This window comes from Xyrauchen texanus, chromosome 33 (assembly GCF_025860055.1).
Source record: "Xyrauchen texanus isolate HMW12.3.18 chromosome 33, RBS_HiC_50CHRs, whole genome shotgun sequence".
NCBI lineage: Eukaryota > Metazoa > Chordata > Actinopteri > Cypriniformes > Catostomidae > Xyrauchen > Xyrauchen texanus.
This window is the reverse complement of record NC_068308.1, coordinates 18,822,672-18,846,188: the sequence shown is the minus strand read 5'-3', so window position 1 is coordinate 18,846,188 and position 23,517 is coordinate 18,822,672. Positions and strand designations below refer to the sequence as shown.

The 23,517-nt window shown below is 37.5% G+C and overlaps 1 protein-coding gene across 2 annotated transcripts in view; it reads right to left on the bottom strand.

The window, feature by feature from the left end:
* ubald1a (UBA-like domain containing 1a) overlaps positions 1 to 23,121 on the bottom strand; it is a 29,363-nt gene extending 6,242 nt beyond the window's left edge. The window contains exons 1-2 of one of the 2 annotated variants that reach the window (XM_052102998.1): positions 22,907 to 23,121; positions 22,291 to 22,350 (exon numbers count right to left, since the gene is read on the bottom strand). In XM_052102998.1, coding sequence (XP_051958958.1) covers positions 22,291 to 22,350; positions 22,907 to 23,014 — 168 coding nt within the window. In that variant the 5' untranslated portion in view covers positions 23,015 to 23,121. Of the gene's footprint in view, positions 1 to 40; positions 321 to 22,290; positions 22,351 to 22,906 lie in introns of those variants that run through there. The other variant, XM_052102997.1, reaches the window with a different exon arrangement.
* Positions 23,122 to 23,517: the final 396 nt, after the last annotated feature.

The following is a 23,517-nucleotide window of genomic DNA, read 5'->3' as shown; positions in this document are numbered from 1 at the left end:
CTTGTAAACCTTTAATTTAATAATCGGTACATCACATTACCTATAGGTACTAAGGTGCTGTTGTTGTTCTTTGAGTAGTTGAGTCACAGTCTAGTTTCAGTCCTGGAAAAGTTGACAGTATTGAAGAATGAAGGAGAGAATAATCAGTTTGCTCAAATTTGTATTCCTCTCACAGCCCTTGTCCAGCAGTTCTCTTTTTAAAATATTTTGCTTAATGCAGTCTTTGAATATTTCCCATAATCTCTTAAGGCATTGTCCCTATAGTGGTGTGAATGTGGATGATAATACAAGAAGAATTAAATAAAAAAAATAATAAACAAGATCAGTCAGTAGCTTCACAGTAAATGACACTCAATCCTTCAGCATATTCACCTGCCTTTCTCCGTTTACGTCTGTGAGAACTAAACAAGCTAAGATCTGATTTCCCTCTTGATTTGAATGATATTTTCATAATCAAATTTCCAGCAAAGGTTGAAGTGCTGACCGTCAACTTTACTGGTTCTTTGTGTATGTGTGTGTGCTTGTCTGTTTCACCTACATTGTGAGGTAAAAAAAAAAAAACCTGACATCACCTACATTGGAAGCACCACACAATTCTCCCCACTATTCTAACGGCTGAATAAAGGGACTAAATAATGCTTTAATTCAAATGTAAGGATTCTGTTAAATGTTTCTAAGAGGGTTAGGTTTAAGATTCAGGGTTAGGGTTTTCAATCGTTTTTTTCCCCCCGATCATAATGATGCACAGAGATAAATATTGCTTTGCATACTATGCATTTGGTTGCATGTCTGACTATAAATCTGATTTTAAAAGCTGATTCAAAGGATGAAGAGCAGCAAGTAAAAACATGGCTATCATGGAATTTAGTTTTGTTACACTATAAAAATGGTAATGTTAATTGTGTAAAAAAGTATGGACAGCTCTTCTTATTAAGAGTCAGAGCTCTTGATTAAGTATTCATTTAGTACTAATGAAGTATTAAATTGATTTACAATTAGTTTTTAATGATCTTGTTATGTTCACTAACACAAGAAGAAGTAAAACTTTGAAGAAGACGTAAAAGGTGCTCAAACAGACATAAATCCATCTTTTCCTGGCCTTCACCTGTAGAGGTCAGACTTTGACACACAATGGCACTGCAGTGTGCAGGGTGCTTTTCAGGATAGCTGAACAGATTGAGCAGTCATCCCCCCCTGAAATATGAACCAATGAACTAATACTGGAATGAGCCAAACCCCCTGACGCACTGACAGATCCTGATGCAATGGGTCTTGTTGGATGGTTTGTGTGTTTCTAAGAGTCTACATGTGCTTGCTTGTGTATGTGAAGCAGGCAGGGAACATGTATCCGTTGTTGCCTAGGTGAGCATGTCTGTGAAAACTCTGAGCACTGAACTGACCACTTCCTGTTTCAGTGGATGCTGCTGGAGTTTTGTAGTGAGTAATGAGAGTTTTACAAAGCCCTTTCCTCTTCCCAATTTATCCTTGTTTTTATCCTCTTTTTATGCCATTGAAATCTTCTCTCTGTCTTTGTACCATTTCCTCTCGGACCCATCCTTTTCTTTCTCCTCTATCTCCTCTGTCTATAAGATTTCACAATATCTCACAGACAGATTGGTATGTGCAGTTTCTGCTGCAGGCACTTGTGCAAAACGTGATCTGGGGCAGTGACATCACAGGGGGAGGTGCTTGAACATGCAATCAGATGAAAGAAGGGGTCTTAAACAGTGGACAAAATAACACAGATGAAAGCACAACCACATATTGCCTGCAAATATTGTTGCAGTGCTCAAAGCATGCAGTCTTTCCTTAAAGGGATAGTTCACCCACCATTTACACACTCTCATGCCAGCCCAGATGTTTATGACTTTCTTTCTTCTGCTGAACACAAACAAAGATTTTTACATGAATATTTCAGCTCTGTAGGTACATACAATGCAATTGAATGGTGACCAAACTTTTGAAGGTCTAAAAAGCACATAAAGGCAGCATAGAAGTAATCCATAAGACTCCAGTGGTTGAATTGATTAAACAAAGTGATCTTATAGGTGTGGGTGAGAAACAGGTTAAGATACAAGTCATTTTTACTATAAATCTACACTTTACATTTACATTTATGCATTTGGCAGATGCTTTTATCCAAAGCGACTTACAGTGCACCTATTACAGGGACAATCCCCCCGGAGCAACCTGGAGTTAAGTGCCTTGCTCAAGGACACAATGGTGGTGGCTGTGGGGATCGAACCAGCAACCTTCTGATTAACAGTTATATCCTTTAGCCCACTATGCCACCTTAACTCCATTACACTTTCTCTTTCTCTTTAAGTAAGACGTCAGCAACTGATTGGTGGTGATTATTCCATTGCTCAGCCTTTTTGACACTCAATTTGAAATTGTACCGATAAATCAGCGAGTTTGATGCTATAAATGAACTACTCTAGTTGCTAAAAGTTATTATAAGGGGAGCTTGTCACAAGGTTTAGAGGTAATTATAGTGTTAATTATAGTCAAAAGTACAACTACTCAAAATGTATGTTTTCTCAAGCAGAGGTTTTGTATGTTGATTTCAAACATTTAGTTCAAAAACCTCTTAAATTTGAATTATTTTTGTCAATTTTAACCTCATACAATATTTTGCTATAGTTGTTTGACAAGTGAAGACAATAAAATCACACTGGCATACATTCAGGCCAGGGTCACTTATATAATGAAGATTTTAAACAACTGTGTTCTCAGTACAAGGGTATTATTATTCATAATGTTAGGTCAAGTGTTTTAAATGTTCTAAATCAATGTCATTTATTAAATCCATACTTGTTGGCAAAAACAATGGTTTGATATTTTGTATGCTAACTTTTACATTTTTTGCTGTTTCGTGAAATGATTTATGTTTCATAATTTTGCTGAAAAGCTTATTCTAGGCCCTTTTTATTTTTAATCCTTGGCATTCAAATGCTCTTTATTATTATTATTATTATTATTATTATTATTATTATTATTAAAAAGCAGTTAATTAGAGGGCTGTTCATTTTGAATCAAACCAACTTTGCAGCCTAATGTCAGTAGAGAGTTTAGAATCACTGCAGATAATGCTGTTAGTGTGTGTGTGTGTGCTGGTGAGGCAGCTGTGTTGATTTGTCTGTGACGTAAAACTAATCTGCTGCGAGCCAGTGCAGACACTCGAAATCCAGGGGAGGGGGAGTGTGTGCAGAGGTACATGTGAGGAAGGAGGAGAAGGAAAGCCCACAAATCAGATCACTGCAAAACGATGTTGATATTGAGATGTCCTGAGCAGTCATCCCAATATCCCAGTCTGACCTGCTATTTGCGTTCGGGCTGAACAGAGTTCACAGACACAAACTCATAACCAGACAGACATACACCACCTGGACTGTGAGTGTTAGCAGCCACAGACCCTCTTCAGAAGTAAAACTAACCATCCAAAAAAGTCTCATTACACCCCAAAATCAGAAAGATTTTTAACATTTTGTAAATGAAGCCTATTTTCATTTGACAGAAAGCCACAAACAACTGGCCTTTGAAAAAAAAATTTTATCCATTGAGTTAGGGGTAGGTTGCTCCTGGTCAGTGGGTAAGATGAGCCATCTGGGAAACACTGAATAAAACTGTAAATGATGGAACTATTTGGATTGATCACTCGTAGCCTCTGGTAAATACATAAAGTCTTTGCCAGAAAAAAACACTTATTGTCGCTTCTTTTAACTTCAAACATTATAAACAGAGCAGTTATTGGAACCAATTGTTTTTATACAAACATTTAGCTGAGCTAAAAAAATTGGCGAGGGAAAAAAATCCTCCCTATAGTTCCTCTGTTAATTGTAAACATTTTAAACAGATCAGATAGTATTAGAACACTTTTGTTTCAGTAAAAACCATTAGCACAACTTTCACCAGACTGTTCGATTTATGTTGACCATATTGACCATTTTGGAAAAAGCACCTTGCTTAATACTTCAGGGCTAATATTGTGCTAATCAAAACATTGTTATTTATACACTGGATATACACCATTACGCATGAGATGTAATTTTGTACCTGAATAAATTAGCAGTAGTACAAAAACAGTAAACCTCAAATTTAAAGAAAAGTCTTTGTCCAGCTTCCCTTTTTAACCATTTACTTCTCTTCTTCACATCCAGATAGTAATCTTCCTGCTTACAAGGTTACATGACAAAAATCATGTTCAGGAGCCTAGAGCGGGTCAACTTACCCACAGACTCATCTTACCCCACGCTCCCTTATATGTTGAACATTAACCAAGATAAAAAAATGCTGTAAAATTATTGTTCATAGTTCATTTGACTAATATAGTTAACTAATGTTAACTACGTTTTAACTAATATCCAATTAGTGATTCTCATATAAGATTCTAATTGACCATTGTCCCTGACAATTTGCTGAGGCTTTGTGCAGTAAAACTCATAGTGATATGACAGTGTGACAGTGTCTGATTATCTATGCCATATCTACATCCATCCATGTACGTTCTAGTGTTAATGCAGCAATCAGATCTCTCACTCATCTCATTTCCTGTTGACTCATGTCCATTCATTCCTTTCAGTCCAAACTGTAGCAGGGTCTCCTGACAGGCACCTAAGACTGATTAAAAGGGTTATGAGGAATAAAATGTTCCTTGATCTTTTGATATTATAAAAGCATACAGTAAGTTTCAGAACTCAAAACTTCCACGTTGCAAAAAGAGCATTTGTTGAAACCAAACTGACAAAACGACTCGTTCTCTAATTCCTCTACATTGTGATGTCACACTTTGGTAGACATGTGCATCTGACCACCTCCACAACAACACCAACCACTGCTTTTCCATTACTCTTCCACATCCCACTCAGTAGCAGTGAGCAGTTAGCAAACTCTGGTTTTTCAGGCTCAAGATGGTGGGTCAGTTTTTACCGGTGTTCATCACAGCAAATTATGCCACATGGTTATCCTGCTCCGGAGCAGGTTTTATTCTGGTTTACAGATCCCAAACTGATGCTGAACCAATCATTAATGAGTAAAGTGACATCCATGATGCAATAAAGTTACTCCCTCTGTATCTCTCGCTCAAAATTAAAGCGAGCTCCATGGGGAAATTTATATATTAAATGAATATAGATTTATATATTATGATTTAATATATTTTACCTACATATTAAGATAATAAGATGGTTTATGTGAAAGATCAGGGAACCTAATGGGCCCTATTTTAAGAGCACAAGCGTTATGCGCAACACAATCCATCAAGTCATAAGTGCAAAGTCAATGGATATGGCCATGAAGTTTTGGTATTTTCATACAAGCATGCGCTAAGTCTAGGCGCAAGTGGGTTTGGCGAAATGCCCGCTCAAAAGGTGTGACCAAGTGCCATTTAATTCCGAGGTTCTTCTCCATTTATTCAATGTCTGTGTCCTATTATATAGTATATTCCCTCAAGCACCAATGATTTAAACAGCACACTAATAAGAAGTTGGTAGATAACGCAAACACTCCCACCATTTCTCGCAACATCTAATTTTGTGCTCTTTGGAAGAAAGAAAGAGATATGGGTTTGTAACAATAAGAGGGTGAGTAAATGATGATGGAATTTATTTTTGGTGAAATATACCTTTCAGTTATTGAAAATTTTCATCACCTTGCCTTTGCTTGTTCATGTTAAACGGTCTGCTGTGTGACAAATACATTCTTTAGAGTACAAATATTCCATATGGTCTCACAATTAATGAGCTCATAAAAACGGCATGTAAAATTATAGAAGAATTTAAAAATGCTGCTTAATAGCTTTTAGATGAATAACAGCACGTCACACCACAGGACAGCTAAAATTGTTTGAAATTGGATCAGGACTGCATGGCATGGCCACTGCAGTATGAGGGCCCAGGCCAAGTTTCACCTCACACACAAAAGCACCATGTGTGCAAATGCCGGTTTGCTTGCTTGGCAATGTTATGGTTTTCAAGTCCTGTTCCTGGAAAACACAAACAAATAGAGCAAAGAAAATACAAACAGAGCAAGGTAACAAAGAGGGCAAGAGGGAGGAAGACTTTCCTCTCACGGAATGGTTGGTTCAGTGGTGAAATGCACTCAAAAAAAGGATTTTTGCAGATTGTTCACTTTACTGAATTAAATGAACCAAAGCAACACAATTCTAGAACATTTTGTCTTAACTTAAATTCATTACATTAAATTAAATTTGTAACATGTAATTTTCTTAATCCATTTGAGTAAGGTCTACATGAATGTTTTGTAGCATTGACGAAACTAGTTTTTTGATTGCCCAGCATGCTTTGCAGGGGACTGGATGGTGTGAACAAATGTTGAAATTATTTTATGCATTTTTGAGCATGATAAGAACATAGTTTTGATCATGTTTACTGTTTTGGGGGGTTACCATTGTGGTGAATGTGGTTCTATTGCTTTGGTTGAGGATGGACTTGCACTTTCAAATGATGTTTGATTTGAATGCTGCAGAGCTCTATAAACATTTGCTATCAAACTGACAGTTTCACTGCCCTGACACTTCATCACCTGACATATACTAACTATTAAAAAATAAGTTAACTTGAACCAACATTAGACAATTAATTCAATCTTAATAAATTAATAAAATTACATTAGACCAGCAAAAAAAAAAAAAAAGAAAAAAAAAGAAAGTATGATTAACCTAAAAGTTTTGAGTTAAACCAAATAACGTTCATCGATTTGACCAAATCCTACTGAATTATGTTGTTTTAATGAATCTGAATGAATGATAAGTTACTTAATGAAATGGCTTTTAAAATTTAAGTAAAGGTAATGAATGAGTGTGAGAACGTCCAACCAATCTCACATATCCCCCTCTGAAGCACATTGTCTTACTTGAAATATCTGATGTATGTTTATGCCTATTTTAGCATATATTCCACACTGAAAAAGTGATTTTGTGGAGAATATAGCAGTAAAGATTAAGTAAATATTATTTGTGATTGTTTGTTATCTTTACAATGCATCCTCATGTATGAATCCTAAAGGAGAAAACCTTGTCATATTTATTTACTAATTTTAATAAATTTCACATGCAAATAAATTAAGTACATTTTACTTACATTTTCGAAGTTGATAATCCCAGCATGCACAGGGCTTGAATAATTAATGAGCTTGCATCTTTTTACTGTTTGCAAGTTGATTAACACCAATTTTATTGTTGATTTTGTTGTTACATTTGGTAACTTTTTGTCTTAAGTTCATTATCTACTGAAAATGACCTGTTCATGATAAAAAAAAAAAACATTTATCTGTTGATTGTTACTGACTGTCATCTTGTTGTCTGTTCAGGTCTGCGTGCACATCTCTGTATTTTGTGTCTATTGCCATTATTGCAAGGTGAAGTTGTGTAATTGACTACATAGCACAAATAAATCTTCCTTTTGGTAAGCCTCCGTGAGTCAAGTGGTACAAGACTAAGTACATGTATTTAAAGTAAATGTAAAAAGATTTTAAATGCAAGTACACTTGTAAGAGTATGGCTTAATTCGGTGCTACATTGTTTGAATAAAATGTACAAACTACAAGTGAGTAACATTTACTTGAAACAGAGTACTGCAAAAGAAACTTTACATGAGAATTTCCAGTTAAAGCCACCAAGAAGAGTGTGTAGCCTTTACTCTAAAATATGTTCTGTTAAATTTTCTAGCAATTTCTGCATGGAAATCGTTTCCTAGGTTTTTTTGTTAAGTAAACCCCACTTCAATTTTTTATTTCAGTGCAGAGAAAAAGTCACACACTGTTTTCTAAGTGGTCTTTGACGTGTATCTATGAGATCCCAATGAATGAACTCTACATCTAATCAGTATTCAGGGAATTACAGTCATATTCTGATGTAAGAACTGCATTGTCCTTCAACTTCACCAGAGAGTGATGCGCTGTTGTGATGACTAAATACAGCATTTGAATTACTAAGTAAAAGGGAAAATAGAAAGTCATATATTTTTTCCTGTTGGGCTCAGAACATTCACATTTACATTCACATATTGACTAACATGAAGTAATTCTTCACATTATCTTGAATACAGAAATGATGAGACATCAGTAATATAGTAATAACATTTTTAATACATTTTAAGTAACACTTTACAATAAGTTCTATACGTTAACATTAGTTAATACATAAGGTATCATGAACAACGAACAAAATATTTTACTGCATTTTCTTATTATTGTTATTATTGTTCATTTATAAATATACTATTGTTAATTGTATGTAAATACTGTATGTTAACACATACAACATTTAATGTTCAAATGTTATGTTCAGTGTAGAAATTAGCATTACCAAGATTAATACGTGCTGTAAAAGTATTATTAGTAATGTTAACTATTACACTAACTAATGTAAACGTATACCAACTTACTGTAAAGTGTGTAACCACATTTTTTATAAAGTGAACTTTACAATGAATATTCAGAACAAGAATGGACCATCCACTCAAAAACACATAATAGGACATACAATATTTATTGAGGAATAAAAACAATGATTGAAGTTAATTATCAGGTAGTCCACAAATATTGTGGGAATGGCATCAATACAGTCATACAGGGGAAAACATACATGGAAACCCATTTAAGAACAAGTGACACCAAAAGACAAGTTTTGATCAGAAATTGGTTAAAATGGAAAATGAAAACTAAATTGTATGATAAGTTACTAATAGCATTCCCACTTGAAAATGATTGCTTGCATCCAATAAGAAACAATTAAAATTACATTAAAATACTTTATTTTTTCATTTAAATAAAGGGCAATAGAAAAGCTGATGGAGCCTGTACCCTGAATTAGAGATATCATTCTCTCTGTAACACCTAATGAGACAGTATTCCCGAAAAGCGTTCATGTAGAATTCCCCCCAAAAGCAAGAAACTACAAAATATGATATACATATGAATACGTCATGCAAAGTGGCAAGTCTGCTTACAAAAATGTTGTATAGTAGTCTGTTTTGATGCTTTTAGCGACTTGGATTTATCCTCCCCAACTAAACCTCAACAGTTTCATCAAATGCCCCTATATGAAATAACCAGCTTGCTCCCCTCATACCCCCTCCCCCAAAAAGTTTAAATAAACAATTTTACCATGATTATAAAATATCCAACTCTTTTAGTCAATAAATCAACAGATCAATACTTACAATCTTGGGTAACATCAGTGAGTCATTGCCTGATGGATAAAGCAAAGCGTTATGTAAAATCCAGTTCAAGTTCGAAAAAATATCCTAGTGAGATTCCCTGATTGGTTGAGTAGAGTCAGGTGACCAGTGAGGTAAGAAAAGTCCCATTATCCAATGGGGATAGGAAATGTAAGTCCGATACACTTGATGTTTGAGTGTGTGTTCGTGTCACAAACTGTACACATGAATGCTTGCAAGGAATACTATTTAGTTAAAAACTGCAAAAACAGATCTTGCAAATGCACATGCAACGTCAACTCTTGTAATGAACTACAGGTCTTGCATAAAGAAAGAACACCAGAATAAAAAGTTAAAGGTGAGAAAAATCACTGCCTTAGATGATAAAAGTCCATCTTTCAGAAGATACCAGAAATAATCCATGGCGCAATGATCATAGTCCCATATATGTTAAACTACTCTTTTATTATAGAAAACAATTTCAGTATTTTTCAGTTGCTCTGTTACTTAGTAATACAATGTGCGTTTGTTTCATTTCTCTTATTACCTTTGTGTTAGCTTTCTCTCCTCTTCTGTAAATGTCCATGTTGCTTGGTTATTCTTTGTAGCTCTCTCCCCTCCATGTTTGGTGAGTGAGAAAAATCAGTTCCCCTTAACCTCCCCTAAACCTCTCTCCACTGCCCTCACTCCTCTAGTCTAGTCTGGGCCCTCATCTCTCGGCCTCCATGGCGACGCTTGCCTTCTGTTCGGTTGCCGCTTGCTGGTTGACAGCTGAGGGCCAGCCGGGGGGTGGATGAGCCTGTTGAGGGGAAGGCCCCTGAGTCCATAAGCCCTGCTGGTTGGGCACAGGTGTGGACATGCCCCAGCTGACCGGAGGTGGAGGGGGTGAGTTTGCCATGCTGGGACTGCTGCTGCTGTTGAAGCTTTCTGAGGCTTTGAGTCGCGAAAACATGGTGAGTGCGTCAGGGAAGTTTGGTGGTGTTGCAGGTGTGTTGGCGGGCGTGCACATCTGTAAAGAAGCGGATGGAGATAGAATCACAAATGCATGCTTGGATAATACACACATAAACAGCATAAAGGTCCGTTCACACCACACAAGTTTTTGCAACCTGGGCTTATAGAAACATGTAACTACTAGAGCTGTCAAAATTAACACATTCGATTAATTTAAAGCTGCACTCAGTAACTTTTGTCTTTGTGTCATCTTGGACTTACACTGACACCTAGCAGCTTGGATGCAGAATCATTTAAAATCAATAGTTGTCAGTTTCAGATGCCATTGTAGAAATGTAGTATTCAATGTCTGCCATGATTACTCTAATCAATAAGTGAAAGTGTCAAATAAAAGGACGGTTACTGAGATTAAGCAAGTATTATACGGCTGGTCATGTGATTCCAACATGGCAGCCCCATGTGCTATACGGCTGGTCTCCATGCAGAATAAAATAGCTTTTATAAGACTGGAGTCTTCATTTTAATGTGAGTGCTCATGATTGCCTACATATATTGCAAAATTACAACTCATTCAAAATATGCGATTAATTGCAATTAACTATGAAAAAAATATGCGATTAATATGTGATTATTGTAATTAAATGACTGACAAAACTAGTTACTACTATACCTACATTTTTGTTAAATGATTTTTTCGTTGGCTTGTACATATTGAGGTAGTTTCTTGGTAAAATAAACTAATGCTACAACAAAAATTACTTTTATTCAGTTTCACACAAATCATGGGTAAAATTGCAGATTATCAGTTCATATACAGTTACTGCTGAGCAGGAAACCGATGGAGTGCGTACTCCAGGTAGGGAAGGAGGTATTGCCCCAAGTGAAGGAGTTCAAGTACCTCGGGGTCTTGTTCACGAGTGAGGGGACAATGGAGCGGGAGGTTGGCCGGAGAGTCGGGGCAGCAGGGGCGGTATTGCACTTGCTCTATCGCACCGTTGTCATGAAAAGAGAGCTGAGCCGAAAGGCAAAGCTCTCGATCTACCGGTCAATTTTTGTTCCTACCCTCACCTATGGTCATGAAGGCTGGGTCATGACCGAAAGAACTAGGTCGCGAGTACAAGCGGCCGAAATGGGCTTCCTCAGAAGGGTGGCGGGCTTCTCCCTTAGAGATAGGGTGAGGAGGTCAGTCATCTGTGAGGAGCTCGGAGTAGAGCCGCTGCTCCTTTGCGTCGAAAGGAGTCAGTTGAGGTGGTTTGGGCATCTGGTAAGGATGCCCCCTGGCCGCCTCCCTAGGGAGGTGTTTCAGGCACGTCCAGCTGGGAGGAGGCCTCAGGGAAGACCCAGGATTAGGTGGAGAGATTACATCTCCACACTGGCCTGGGAACGCCTCAGGGTCCCCCAGTCAGAGCTGGTTAATGTGGCTCGGAATAGGGAAGTTTGGGGCCCCCTGCTGGAGCAGATGCCCCCGCGACCCGACTTCAGATATGCGGTTGAAGATGGATGGATGGATATATACAGTTACTGTATTTTTTGCACTATTCCTAACATTATTCTTTCTTATGACATCTAAACACTTTTACTATAGGGTATGTAAGGTAAGGTGATGCATATTAATGTTTGTATTACATAACCGACTACATTTACAAGCTTGTTCAAAATCCATCAAATTGCACAGTAGCTCAACTGATAAAGCGCTGCACTTGCAAATGACCGAGTCTCGCTGAGTTGACGTAAGCCAACAGTGTTATAAGAGTCACATACTGACATGGTTGCTTCAGCATTTGCCTTTTACATCTCACATTTGCTTTTATGACACTATTGTTTAGGTTTAAGTTCAAGGTTTTCTTTATTTAAAACATGATAGAGTAGTAACCTTTAAAAACTTAATCTGTTTGGAAGGATATTTAACTCATTTTTAGTGCCACACAGAGGACATTCCACCTTGAAACTGCCGCGATACATGTCATGTACAACGTAAAATTATTTAGCAAACATTTCGCCACATTCATGTAATTCTCATGATACCAGGCTGCTTTTTTGTGTCTGTCTGCACTCTTTTCCATAGTTGTTCTATGTAAACATGTGCTAGATGGACGTCTTTGACAGTTGGGCTGCATTCAGCTGTCATTAGTGTCTTGTGCAAGAGTGTAAGCAAAAAAGAATTACACCTTTTAAAAGCATGTCCGAGACACCTGTTTTCTGTTATATGCATTGAGCTGTGTCCAGCTTTTTTTAGCGCAATAACACTTGGTCTGAACGGCCCCTAAAGAGGCAAAACATAATCATATTCTGCCCTACATTATCCTGTATTACATTATGTCAGATTATGGAGGTAAAATGAGTTACGAACACCATTTTATATTGACTTTAAATATACGTTTAACATTCCTAACTAATAAATTATATCTTAAACCACATGACATGTTAACAAGCTGAAACATGTTACAGCGGCAAAATTGAATTCTGCTAAATTGTCCCCATGGATAATTCCGACATTCCCTCCCTTCCTTCACATTCTTTCTGCTTGTTTTGATTGGTGCTCTTCTAATAGTTCTACTTCCTGTTTCTCATTTGTGCCCTGGCATCACCCACTCTGCCTTCCTCTGTGCAACGTTCAGCTCTTCCATTACCTCGATGACCTCTCTATTGTCCTCTCTGAACTGGCTGCCCTCTGTCCACAGCAAAGCCTGCATTTACAGAGGTACACAACAGGCCCCATTAGAGCAACCCCACCATTATTCAATGTTTTCGGCTGCAGGACAACATCACCAAAATAAACATAATTTCACAGGTCACTGCAAATATGCTTTGTACACATCAACACTGAGCTCGTTTACATGGACACCAGAAATATGTTTATTGCTAGAAAGCTGCTTAAAGCTGGCACGTTTACATTTAGTAATTTAGCGAACGCTTTTATCCAAAACATCCTACAAATGAGGAACACAGTAAGCAAAGCTGTGTTCCTGTTTGGAATGCATTTGGAAATATATATATATATATATATATATATATATATATATATATATATATATATATATATATATACACTCACCTAAAGGATTATTAGGTACACCTGTTCAATTTCTCATTAATGCAATTATCTAATCAACCAATCACATGGCAGTTGCTTCAATGCATTTAGGGGTGTGGTCCTGGTCAAGACAATCTCCTGAACTCCAAACTGAATGTCAGAATGGGAAAGCGTGGCATGGTTGTTGGTGCCAGACGGGCCGGTCTGAGTATTTCACAATCTGCTCAGTTACTGGGATTTTCACGCACAACCATTTCTAGGGTTTACAAAGAATGGTGTGAAAAGGGAAAAACATCCAGTATGCGGCAGTCCTGTGGGCGAAAATGCCTTGTTGATGCTAGAGGTCAGAGGAGAATGGGCCGACTGATTCAAGCTGATAGAAGAGCAACTTTGCCTGAAATAACCACTCGTTACAACCGAGGTATGCAGCAAAGCATTTGTGAAGCCACAACATGCACAACCTTGAGGCGGATGGGCTACAACAGCAGAAGACCCCACCGGGTACCACTCATCTCCACTACAAATAGGAAAAAGAGGCTACAATTTGCAAGAGCTCACCAAAATTGGACAGTTGAAGACTGGAAAAATGTTGCCTGGTCTGATGAGTCTCGATTTCTGATGGTAGAGTCAGAATTTGGCGTAAACAGAATGAGAACATGGATCCATCATGCCTTGTCTGTGCAGGCTGGTGGCGGTGGTGTAATGGTGTGGGGGATGTTTTCTTAGCACACTTTAGGCCCCTTAGTGCCAATTGGGCATCGTTTAAATGCCACGGCCTACCTGAGCATTGTTTCTGACCATGTCCATCCCTTTATGGCCACCATGTACCCATCCTCTGATGGCTACTTCCAGCAGGATAATGCACCATGTCACAAAGCTTGAATCATTTCAAATTGGTTTCTTGAACATGACAATGAGTGCACTGTACTAAAATGGCCCCCACAGTCACCAGATCTCAACCCAATATAGCATCTTTGGGATGTGGTGGAACGGGAGCTTCGTGCCCTGGATGTGCATCCCACAAATCTCCATCAACTGCAAGATGCTATCCTATCAATATGGGCCAACATTTCTAAAGAATGCTTTCAGCACCTTGTTGAATCAATGCCACGTAGAGTTAAGGCGGTTCTGAAGGCGAAAGGGGGTCAAACACAGTATTAGTATGGTGTTCCTAATAATCCTTTAGGTGAGTGTATATATGCACTGTGTTCATGGCTTTCTCTTTACTCCCAAATACATGTGGCTCAATCAGTAAGCAGCTTTCTCCACAGCAATGTGATTTCCCTGCAACACTTGTGTAAATAACAAACGTGGGACCCAAGAAGACTTTGCTATTCTATTATATGTTGCTTCACTTTCTTTCCAGATATTCCATAGTTGTTGTTGTGTTTATTTCCAAAACTTTCCATTGTGACATGCAGCGGAATTGAGATTCAATAGTGGGGTTTCCCTCTAATGTTAAACTCCGGGATTCCCCCAATGTATGAGTGCATATACACAAACATGTTTTAAATGGGTATATTTCACAGTGTACTGTATCTACTTTTCCCTTTTTCCACTGTAATCCCAGAAATGTTGAATGCTTTTTCACTATGTTGACTTGTTTATATGAAGTAGGGCTCCATTCTATGACATCCGATCTATCCACGCACATGTGAACTCTCCAAAAACATGTAAGAACGCTCCTAATGGGTTAATATGGCATTATAAACCGTTATCTCCAGGAGAAACCTGGATGTGTTAAACTGCCTTCTGTTAATCCCTTAAATGACATAAGTAATGTTTACGTTCTCAGTACGCAGCTTTCTGCAAAAAACCCTGGATTAAACCATTTTCTTAACTGTTTGTTAACGTGGTCAATCTGTGTATTGATTTAGCTGCTTGATAATGGTTAGGATGGTTTAACTAGGTTTTGGATTAGAACTTGTGTCTTTTCTGACGAAGTAGGCAAAAATTACCATCTTGCATGAGGACTTGTGTTCCTGCTCCTGGGATACTTCCTGGTGTGCCCTTGCACAGGTATGACAAACATCTCCATATTGTCTTACTGCTGAGATCACAGCGGCACTCTGTGTCCCATCCTGTCAGCAACATAGATTCCTGCTGCCTGCAGTTTTTATTGACCCGCCTGTAAGAATATCTTTACAAAAACCACCACAATCACCCCAATGTGGATGGTCAAATGTCTCAAATGGACCTCTGTGACCCCAGATGTCTTTAATTCACAAGAGCATTTGCAACAAGAAATTTGTGGAATTCTAAAAATGTCTTTGAAACTGTTACAACGGATTCAAATGTCACTGATAAAAATTAATTTATGAGAGCAGCACAAAATGGCATCCACGAATACATCAGCCGTCTGGACAGCTGCTGCAGATGTGGAGGAGAAGGTCAGTGGCTTAAAGGAATAGTTTCTTCAAAAAAATTCTTCAGTGGAACACAAAATTAGTTTGTTATAACAGAATGTTCAAGCTGTTGTGAAGGTGTCTGATCCCCCAAAAAACTATCACATGAATATATTTGAATATAGTCCATTATTTATAAGGACTACTTTTACTATGCTTTTATTGTGCTTTTTGTCCTTTCAGAGCTTTACAGCCCCTGATCTCCAACCACTTTCATTGTATGGAAGAGAGCAGCTCAGACATTCTGCTAAGCTCCTTTTGTTTTCCTTAGTAGAAAGTCATATGGATTTGAAACAACATAAATGAACTGTACTATCCCTTTAACAAGACTCTCAAACCAAGAGCAGATGCATCTACAGATCCTCCATAATTCAGATACATTGACAAAGCACACTTCAAGAGGTGTGGCGTACATAGCAAGCATGCTCTTGCCAACAGCTGGGTTGCTATGGAAATATTTTGGTTGTGAGGACAGATCTGTTGATGAGAAATGAGGTCAGAGTTGGCGTAGAAAAACAGGACCTGCAGTGCCACTTTGTTATGCTAAATGTTTTACTAAGTATTACTTGAAAACATAGATGCCACTTGTAGTGAATGTTCAAAACATAATATTTGTCTCTTTCTGGACACTGGGAAAGCAACAATGTCCCAAGGGCCACCTATGATGGTCGAGGGCGAATGTAGGATTTGTAAGCAAATTTCTTTTTTTTTTTTGCTTCAACAATGTTGTGATGTTAAAATTGTGTGTGAACACTTTCTTTGAGAATCAATGCAGAAACATGTTGGTTTAAACACATGAAAGTGAAACCAGCTTGGGATTCAAGCACATTAAATTACTTCCATGAATTACAGTGTATTTTAGAAATGGATATAAAAATAAAGACCAACAAACTTGTTCCCATTTCCTCGCTATTGCTTTAGTAGCAAGCTGACTATTTGAATCCAGTATCAAGCAATGGAGGGAATGGATTTACAGCTTCCATATGAGCTTGGGATAAATGTCTGTCCTTACCATGAATAACTGAAAATGTACAAAATATAAAGCTTTCAAATTCCTTTAGGCTGAATTAATGACGCTATTTACCATTCTATGCTTATGCTATAGCTTGGAGGTTCTAGGGCTGGAGTTATGGAAAGTGAAGTTATTATGGCAGATGATGTACTGTATGTAATATAATGAGGGGGTTTGTAATGAGATAATTGATAGTTTACTGCAGTGTTCCATTGTAAAACAGGATGCAACTGTATGATCTGGTGTCATTGTATCTGTCAATGCATGAGAGAGAGTGGCTGGAAGGTGATGCCAAGCAGGCAGATAATGCCTTTAGGAGGTGGTTTGATTTCAAAGCAGTCATTTGTAATCATGCAGCAGAGGTTCAGACTTTTTTCTGATCTCTGCACTCAATATCCTACAAGAACAGTAAATTGGATCTTTCTGGTGTGTGTTTGTAAATTTTTAAGCCCAAAGTATGCTTCGGTCAGAAGCTAACGCTGAGCCTCCGCATGCACCTGGAGTTATTTGCACTAATTAGTGGGTCCACCGTGTGGTAACGCTTACATTTTGAGCCACTGCTGTCACGAAGAAGCACTAAAAGACGATGTAATCAGTGCTAAACATCAGAAGATGAAAGTAAAACAACAACAGTTGATGTGCAAATCAAGAGCGTGTGTGTGAGGAGGTCAGGAGATAACTCGAGTCTGAAGAAATATAAATACATTTTATAGGTCTAAACTCCTGAACAGAAAGTCCGGTGTCTCATAGCCATAGTGCGCATGAGGCAACTGCTTGTGTATGCGTGCAGTTATATGGAGTATATTTGACATGCTTGCATTCTAATGTATGCTGACGCTGAGCGTTCACATCAAAATGGAAGTATAACTAGGTCTTTAGCTGTAGTTTAGTTTGTACCCTTAAAGGAATATTCCGGGTTCAATACAAGTTAAACTCAATCAACAGCATTTCTTGAAAAAAAGGAAAAACCAAGGTTACAGTGAGGTACTTATGACGGAAGTGAATGGGGCCAATTTTTGGAGGGTTTAAAGGGATATTTCACCCAATAATTAAAGTTCTCTCATCATTTACTCACCCTCATGCCATATTTACAATATAATATTTACAATATATAGATATTAATGTATATATACAAAATAGAAGTCTATGGTAAGTCCCCAGGTACATTTTTACAAAAATGTCTCCGTGTGTGTGTTTGCACATATGTGAGCAAATGATGTCTCAGATCGAGGTTTGATTATTAACCTGAGTGTTGACACAGTGCAAAGGGATTTCAGAGCAAAACAATAGGCAGTTATTTTCTAGAAAATGTTGGCTGGGTTTTTACAATAAAAAGAAGACTGATTCACGCATCTGTTTAAATCAAGGACATGACTCTGAGGCCAATACTGACTGCAGTGTCCTCTGCCAAGTAAGCCTGGACAAGATGCAGTGATCATAAAACAGGGAAGGTTGTTCCTTCAGAGCAGTTTAAGGGGAGTCCAACTAACAGACATCCTGGAGAAGTTTCTGTCCAAGAACATTTTTAGAGTCTCTTAACAATTTGTTCTGGAGTTTATGACCTGAAATACACAACATGGCACAGATATGAGCGCACGTATCAGTGTGTGTTTTACTACACATGCATTGCACGTTACTTCTTGTTCGCACATTTGCAATTAACACACTTTGCATCCTTTACCGGAACTCTCTGTATGCCGGAAAACCATGCTTCTGGAAACACACTTTAAATGTGGGTTACTTTCTGGCATCCCTACTGACACAAAGCTTTAACCAAGACATCAACACAGGGCCAAATGCTCCATACAGTCTATAATAAAGCTCCATACCAACTGAAAGGTGGAGTTTGTTGCATACATTTAACAACATTTTATATTTTCTATAGAAATATCTAATTTGCAAAGCAATTTTCAGAGAAAATCCATGCATGTGTTGATTATGACAAGTCAGTATTTTTTTACTTCTCATTTCATGTTTTACATGTTGTCGCACTTCCAATCCACAACCTTCACAAGTGAGAACATCTGCTCTCTTTAATATATATATATAGTACTTTAACATTTACCCACAGGTAAGTGTATCTATGAATTGAAATAGTGCCAACTTTTGACCTTAAATGTCAGCAGCTGAGAGTCTTAAACTCTTTCTTAGCCCACACCCAGGAACACACCAATGTTAAAATTACCAGAAGTTGTACCCCTCCTTCTTAGCCCCAATGCCAGGAAAAGAGCCTTTTCTACTCATTGTGTGTTAAATCTTGCTTTAATTACTGTACTTTAACAACTGGGCATCTTACTAAGGCTTTTCTTTTCTTTGGAGGTAAATGCATGGTCAGAGGTTCACTGGAATGGCAGGGACAGAATACAAGAATTCCTTGGAAGAGTGCTAATGTTACATAAGATTTTTTTTCTTTGAATTTTGATGGCATTCTACTTAAGTTTTTGCTTATTTTTTCCTCAAATATAGACAGCTATCTAACAGATTTACCTTCTTGTTCTATAAATTATGACTTAAATATAATTAATCTGTCAAGTACTGTTGGATGTAACCATCTATTCAATATTTGGAGGGAGAAAAGGTAACATTTTAAGAACATGTCATTGACAGAGCATTTATTTCAATACAAATACCTGTACTCCTACATGTGGTGGATAAGGCCATGCTGTAATAACACAAAATGTCTTTTGTACTACAATAAAGTAACAAAATGACATAGAGGACATGCCCAGATTTGCCCTGAGTATATTCAATTTCACTTTTAGTTATAAGCAATGCACACATTTAACATTGGTGGATATAAGAAAGAAGGACAAAACCCAGAATGGACAAAGAGCTATTTCAGTTATGTTCCTAATCCAGAAAGGCCTGAAAACCCCCAGACATCTTTATAAAATGCATATTCTAGTTCAATAGAGACTTTTTGTGAGATATGGCCCCACTTCCTGTTTGAGGCTTTTTCCGTGTTGTGAGCCAACGTGGTCAGCAGTTACTAACTGGAGCAGGATCACTTTAGGAGACAAACATATAACATTACATCTGTTCAGTGCATAGTCTCAGCCCTAAAAGACTTGTTATTATGGACAAATGATTGTGTAAATGGGCAACTGCATGAACAGCAGTGCATACAAAAATATTAAGCTTCAGAGAGGCCTGAACCTGTGGGGAACTTGTGATTTTTATAAAGGTAAACCTTCCAGCAACATCCCACTATACAGTAAATATATTTACAGTAACAGCATAGTATTTATGCTGAGAGCCAAAACATTTACATGATTTTTACATTAGATTCATGTAAAACACTACAATCACTGTCAGCCATTCATTTTCAACAACCCATTCTGAATCCAAACAACACCATAAACTCAACATGAAAGAAGTAACGTGATGTAAGCACACAAATCTCAAGATTTTTTTCTGCAAATCAGAATAAGTGCACCAATGCAGTGGAAATTGTGATACAAATCACTGTAAAAAAGATTCATGTGGTAACATCTAGGCAAAATTTACTAGTTTGATTAAATATACAAATGTTATTTAAAAGGATAGTTCAGTGAAAAATGTAAATTCTCCCATGATTTCTTCTGCTGAACACAAATGAATTATTTTTAGAATAATATTTCAGCTCTGTAGGTCCATACAATGCAAGTGAATGGAGGTCAGAAATTTGAAGGTCCAAAAAGAAATAGTCAAGTACTTATTATTATCGATCTCCACTTTTAAATTCACAGGCGATTCACATTCTTTGTGCAAATTGCTACTTACTGGGCAGGGGGGATAATTTATAATTAATAATAAAAAATATGGATCTGTTTCTCACCCACACCTCATATCGCTTCATGGATTAAACCATTGGAGTTTTATGGATTACTTTTATGTTGCCTTTATTTGCTTTTTGGAGCTTCAAAGTTCTGGCTACCATTCACTTCCATTTTATGGACCTACAGAGCTGAAATATTCTTCTATAAATCTTTGTTTGTGTTCTACTGATGAAAGAAATTAATTTACATCTGGGATGGTGAGTATATGATGAGAGTATTTTCTTTTTGAGTGAATTATCCCTTTCATTTTTGGGTTGATTCCAACCTATATTTTTGGTTGATTTTTACTATAAAACGGATAGTTCCGACCATGAATTCTGATTGGTTAAGCTGCATTCAAAGTCTAGGCATTTTCCAAACAAAATTTTTTGCGCCCTTGAAAGACACGGCGGGAAGGGGACACTACTCCAAGGGTCGTTCCAAACTAATGTAAAAAAAAATTTTTTCCCTCACAACACTATTAGCAAAGGGCACATTCATTCAGTAATGCCATGCTCCCTTCAGAGTACCCACATCAAGAGCTCTGTACTTTGGAGTGAGTAGGGTATAGGGATGATCACTTTTGATTGTAATTCATCCTCTGTGTTGCACTAAGTTCCTATGTTGGCTAGCAACCGAAAACAGACTGCAGTTAAGAAAATGAACTACTACTTAGAGATGGAATTGTTTATTCAGAGTATTATTAATAAAAATACAACGAAAACCAAATTAAAAATTGGCATCTTTCATCATATTGCTGTAGCCGCTGTTTTATAAAAGCAATAAATAACACAAATCCATGCGTTACAGTGATTTTACAATGGGTGAGGGGGTTTTTAAGCATTCTGCTACTCATTGTGCCTAAAGCCTAATTTATGCTCTGCATTGCTTTAAAAGTAGTTGGAGAGGGTGACGTCCCAGTGTTTAACGCATTGTTCTGGCAACAGAAGAAATGCCAATAATGCAGGTCTTTCTCTCCGTGGATTGTCACTTTTAACGTTACATTGCTTCTTTGCCTTATTAAATGTGTCACGGAGCCCCTTCCACTTTTGTTATCTGATCTGACTTCATTTTCTCCCCTTTTTCTCAATTAATATTAAATAATTTAGATCAATTAGAATCAGAATTGCAGGTTCCCATATTTTGTCAGTGTGCATAACAAATGACTCTAAAAATCAAGAGGATGATGGCTGCCATGCAACAAGATCACACCTGTGCATCTTTTACTTTCACCTGGCTCAATCTAGCTTAAATTGTACTTCAGTGTCTATGCTGTCGTAGTGTTTGTCCTCACATCAATAAACCTCAAACAGACACAAACATTGGGTGAACTGCTATCTGAAATATTGCTCAACTTTGTGTACTGACTTGTAATATGTAACCGATCATAAAAAAATGCCAAATATGTAATTACATGTTTATTACTAATTAATTCAATAAACAAATGAAACTTTTTAGCAAGTAACAAATACTATAAAAAGTACAAAAATCCAGTTAAAGTATATCCCAGTACTCCTTCGCCATACTGTACATTTCATTCAAACCTCAAATGTAAATTAAATATTCCAATTTCAAGACGTTTATTATTGTGTGACCGAATCAAACCTTACGGCCATTATTTCATTTCATTAATGCTGCAACACTGAAATACTGCCTACCTCGGCACACTACAGTAATAACAGTGAAGTGAACACAGCGGCCGCCTGCCTGTGTGTGTTTATTTCTGGAAGCCCTGTCTCTCTGCAACATGGCCGACACTATGGCTACAGCTTTACATTGTTATTGTTACAGCAAAACAACCAAAGCCACCATATAAACTGAGCATGTGCATTTACACAATAAACACAGGCAATGCACCTTTCATTTCATTAAGAAAATACTTACAAATATTGGATGGTTTCATACTCACCATTTGATGATGGTGACCATAAGGGATATTTGTCTCTTGAAAAAAGGCACTAAGGGCTGTCTGTGAGTGAGAGATGATAATACCTCATTATCCCAAATGCTATATAATACTTGAACAGATTTATAACAAGCAAGATTGGGAAACTATGGGGGATTTACTAATTTTTAGCAACCTGAGAATGGCTGTATTTGTGTAGTTAGGCTGTTCAAATGAAAATAAAAGCACAACATTATGTTAGTATTCTAGTGTGCAGTCTGTGTAATCTGTCAGCAGTCATCTTCATTGTATAATAGCATGGAAAGCTAGTACAGTGTGTCATGGGTAAGGCTTATAGTATTTAATCTGGAGTAAACTCTAATTGGATAGTAGCCTATCTCTGTTGAGCTTTCCTCAAATGTTATCCTATATATACATATTTAAGTGTTGTTTAATATAAATAATAATATAAAACAAATGCTTATACTATACATTGTCTATATATTGTCAAAGAGAAAGCCTGTTTTGATCGGTGTTATCAGTCATTAATAGCACTGGCATCTAATCACGCTACACAGTATGTATTGCATCACATAAACAATGCACTGGTGTAGGCATGGGGTGCTCGCGCTGCGCTTACCTCAAATTGCCAATGTGCCGCTTGCAAAAGCTGTTTCGCCTGGTCTGCGGCACATCCAGCTGTCAGGACGAACTGGTTTATCATAACTTGATGCTTGAGTTCATCCATATTTGCCGGTGTTTATTTCCGAGCCACAAATAATAGTGTTTTACCCGGGACAGGATTTTTTGAGATTTAGTCTCTCCGCTTTTCTCTTTCAGTCGTCCACCATTACAGCCGGTAGAGCAAACACAAATATTTACTGTAGCGCACTGGTGTAAGGAGCGCCAGATGATTGACAGCACGAAGCAGCCAATGAGAGCGAGGCAGAGGTCGTGGGAATTGTATGCCTCAGGAGTCCACGTTTTTGTGTTTGTGATGACAATGGTTTCCCGTAACACATAGTTGAAACGCTCGATATATTTTACAGATTTGTTTATACAATGTGAAATTATCTATTCTTTAACGCATATATATATATTGTGTATGGCGTGGAAATTAGTGCATGTTGAAGTTAAACAATGAAAAGGCTTTAAACAATGGTACTACACATCCCATCATGCCCCGCTTTGTTTGTTAATTTCTAGAAGGCAGAAATTTATGAATGACGGTCGCTCCCGTCCATTTCCCAT